At 35.4% G+C, this 4,312-nt stretch overlaps 1 protein-coding gene across 1 annotated transcript; it reads right to left on the bottom strand.

The window, feature by feature from the left end:
* Positions 1-1,738: 1,738 nt before the first annotated feature.
* Positions 1,739-2,704, bottom strand: LOC113007336 (olfactory receptor 13C2-like). The gene has a single exon (XM_026143781.1). It carries the CDS (start codon positions 2,687-2,689, stop codon positions 1,739-1,741), a length of 951 nt encoding a protein of 316 aa, XP_025999566.1. The 5' UTR covers positions 2,690-2,704.
* Between the last annotated feature and the right edge of the window lie 1,608 nt (positions 2,705-4,312).

The following is a 4,312-nucleotide window of genomic DNA, read 5'->3' as shown; positions in this document are numbered from 1 at the left end:
ACTTGTAGCACAACTTATCATTTCCATATAAAGTGTTGATGGTTTATACCTCGGTTCTTCCTTGGAACATGTCACGGCGGGGCGCGCCGGTGTGAAGAATGAGGTAGACCCAAGAGCAGACATGGTGGAGACAGAACTAGGTTTCCAAAATAAGGCAAGCCTTTATTGTGGCTGAAGGCATAACAAAAACACTAGGGAACACTGAAACTGGGAAAACTAAGAAGACAGAGAACACTGTGTAAACTAAAAAGGCTAAGACACTCTGTGAAGGAACTATGGAAAAAACTATAAACACAGAGTAACTAAGCAGGCTATGAAACACAGTGTCACAATAAGGGAAACTACGAAAATACGAGGTGAGGATAACAGACGATCTGACACTGACACAAAGACACACTGGGCTTAAATACACTGAGGCAGTCATCAAGGAATTAGAGACAGAAGGGGAACACAGCTGGGAGGAATAAGACCTAATGAGACAGGAGGAACAAAGCTAGAAACACTGACATAAGACGGGAACATGAACCTTCAGAGTAAAACAGGAAACAAAACACCACTAAACAAACACGCAGACACGACACAGAGAGACAGACTAGACACTGAACTAAACCTGCAATAAACATGAGAACACAAAAACCTACGAACTAATCCCTAAACAAGAATAACCGAAACATAGAGTCATAATCATCATTATCATCATAATAAGAAAAGAATCCAAAATGCAAAAACACACCAAAAACATAACAACTCAAAATACTGGGTCAAACTGACCCAGAACCGTGACAGAACATACACAGCATCTACTCCTTGAAAGCAGTAAAGCAATAACAGTCATACCCAAAGAGGGATATGTTTTGCAGATTATTATGTTCTAGGGTGGTCTTGCTGTGATGAGTGTCTGTCCCACTATGGTTCAAATAAGCCTGTTATATATGTGTTATTGTCAGAACAGGTGATCAATACACTAAGGAAAAATTAATTTTCATTATCTCTCTCTACACATTAAAATATCATATGAATCTCTAAGATAATTACGGTAAGGTAATCGGTCTGATAAAATAACAGCTATGATGACTAATTGGGTTGTTATAATACTACAATTTCAAACTTGATACATATTAACCAGGGAAATTCTTGATACCATATTTGATATTATGGGGAAGATTCTGAACCCACCCATGTTCCACTAGCATATCGTAAATAAGAATTAGCAATAATGTAAAAATGAAGAAATATAAAAGTTTAAAGACATTAATTTGAAAATTGATTTAATTACCTATCATTTTACCTATGGCAGAATGAATATGTTTATGTTAAAACAACTGCATACATTTTTCATTAATGGCTTCTCCAAAGCACCTAGGTTGTAACCAAAACTCTGTAGCTCAGAAACTGTCGATATTACATCCTGGTTAGATGAGCATTGTACGGAGCACTGCAACATACAACTTAAAAAAATAAATGTGTGAAATGAATTAAAACTAATGTCATTTATTTTGCTTAAATATGTTTTCTTTGAAAAGATTGATTACTCTGTTAGACTTGTAATTATAAGAAACTAAAGAAAAACTTGTTGAGGAAGTTTGTCCTATTATCGATATGAACTATACCTGCGAAAAAGAATAGCAATAATTTATGAATAATTAAATGAGTAAAAATGACATTTTTATGTTTTACTTTTTGATTATGTTGAATGAAAAACGTTTTGAGTAACTTCAGCAAACTGATTACATAACAATTAAGGCACATTAGCATTAATACACGTAATGATTGTGGCATGACAAAAGAATCTTTTTAACTGTTTAGAAATTTCCTTCATTTTGAGCCCATAAATGAATGGATTAAACAATGGATGATAGAGCAATAATTGTAATGTCATTAGTAATCGAGCAACTTTTGGAAAATCTGATTCCACTCGAGCTATGCCTACATCATAGATACTTAAACAGGAAATACTGATTAAAACTAACAGATGGGGTAAACAGGTCTCTGCAGCTTTCTTCCTAATTTCTTTACAACTTTGATAAGAAACAATAAATATTGTTGTGTATGTGAAAACTATGAAGATCATAGGAAGTATTACGAGATCTAGTAATGCAACCACACCAAAGACGGTAATTAATCTTGATCTTTGACAGTGAAGAGTGTAAACTGCATTGTTACAAAATATTCCCTTTAAATTAAAGTTACACAATGTTGCTTCAGCACTCGCTATTGCTTGGATTGCAATATGAACAGCAGGTATAAGCCAAGATACGACCAGGAAAATGATCACAGTGGTTTTGTTCATGATAGTTGGATATTCAAGAGGTTTACAAATAGCCACATATCTGTCATAAGCCATGGCTGCCAAGAGAAAGAACTCTGAACTGCCTAAAGTGTAAAACATAAAAAACTGAAAGAGACAGGCTGAATATGTTATGACTTGTTTTTCAGATAAAAAGTCAATCAGAAGTTTTGGGTAAATATTTGTGCTGTAAAGGAGACAGTTAAGTAGCAAAGCTGCAATGAAAATGTACATAGGCTCATGAAGGTTTTTATGAATCCAGATCACATACACGATGGTAGAATTACTGCATATTATTATAATGTATAATGTAAAGATAATACAAAAATAAACATATCTGTACTTGTTAACCTCAATGTATCCATCTAGAGTTACATATGTGGTATTTAACTCCTCATCCATGAATTAAAAAAATAAAAATACTACAAAACAAATATAGCAGCATAACCAGTTTATATGACGACATAAAATCAAAATTGCACTAAAATGCAACCTGTGTTAGGTATTATTCTTTTAAAGATATCAGAACTTCAAATACAAGTACACTCATCAATCAAATGCTTATAGTGAATCATATGTATGTGGACTGAAGAAGAGTTTTATTGGTTTGCTTCAACCTTGAGGGAGCTGAACTGTGAAAGTCGGTTACATCATTGTTCAGCCTCTTTTACTTGAGGATTTAGTAGTTACAGCTAATGGATCATAAGTTGCAGCTAACAATGACAATGATCAGCCAACTTCTATTAATCTAGTATAGAATTTTAATAAGGTAGCAAGATTTTATTGTTAAATGTATCCTGGCTTTTTTGCACTCGGGTTCATATCTTATTTCATCAGGAGTTTTTATTTGGTTTCCATTTTAGGTGGTGTGGTCTTATGCATTGTTTACATTTTCAGTGTAAAATAAAACTTGGATAACTACCATACTAAATAATAATAATAATCATCATAAAATAATAATAATTAAAAAAAACTTTAAAAAAACAAGGACAAGCTTATGCATTACAAATGCATTACAAATGTCCAACTTTTCATACATTGTTTTATTTATAGCCTATAAATAAAGCATATATATATATATATATATATATATATATACACACACTGTTACCTTCACCCTCCACATCTTCTCCAGCTCTACTCTGAGCCCTTAGTAATTCTCAAGTTCCTTGTGTTCCTTCTTCATGATGTTGCCGTCATTTGGAACTGCTACATCGATCACTACGGCCGTTTTCTTCTACTTGTCTACCACTGATAGGTTTGTAGCATAAACCTATTTGCTGGAATGTTCAGATGATTCTACTACACGGTAAAGCAAGACACAAGCAGGCAAAGTCCTTTATGTTTCTCGTATACGAGGAAGACCAACTGGACAAACGCTGTTCCTTCGCTTGACCCCAGTTGCTCTTTTCTGCTCCCTCGTAACACTGCTCTTTTATTAAGGTTACGTGAATATGCATAGGCTCATTAACATAGGTTCACATGTGAACAAAGAGTACCGTCTGTGTGTGTGTGTGTGTGTGTAGGTATGTATGTGTGTGTGCGTGGGGGGGGGGGGGGGCAGAATGTGACCCCATAAACGACTTCCCTAAACTTGCTGGTCTATAAGTCCAGCAGTCCAGCTAAACAAAAGACACTTATACTAAAACAGATATAAATGAGTTTGCTATACCATATATCAGCAAGAGAAGAGACGACCTCTTCCCATGACCCTAAGATGTGAGTGTGCATGCCAGAACACTCTGGAATGCACACAAAGTCTTTGCAGACTACTAAGGATCACACATCCTATCACTACACAATCCCCTCACCTCTAAGCATATATGGTTAAATATTTCTAAGCATAAATGACAATCAACAATATAAACCTGACAACTACCACTATGTCCGGCTGGTTAGCCACCACCATTTTGTCCGTCTGTATGTTGAAGTCCCACAGGAACTTAGCTCGGTCGTTCTCCACCACCCCAGGGGGCATCTCCCATTTTGACCTTGGGACTTCAAGGCCATATTCGGCACAGATGT

Source organism: Astatotilapia calliptera, chromosome 16, assembly GCF_900246225.1.
Source record: "Astatotilapia calliptera chromosome 16, fAstCal1.2, whole genome shotgun sequence".
Taxonomy (NCBI): Eukaryota; Metazoa; Chordata; class Actinopteri; order Cichliformes; family Cichlidae; genus Astatotilapia; species Astatotilapia calliptera.
Note: the sequence above shows the minus strand (reverse complement) of the source record. Positions and strands in the feature narration are given on the sequence as shown.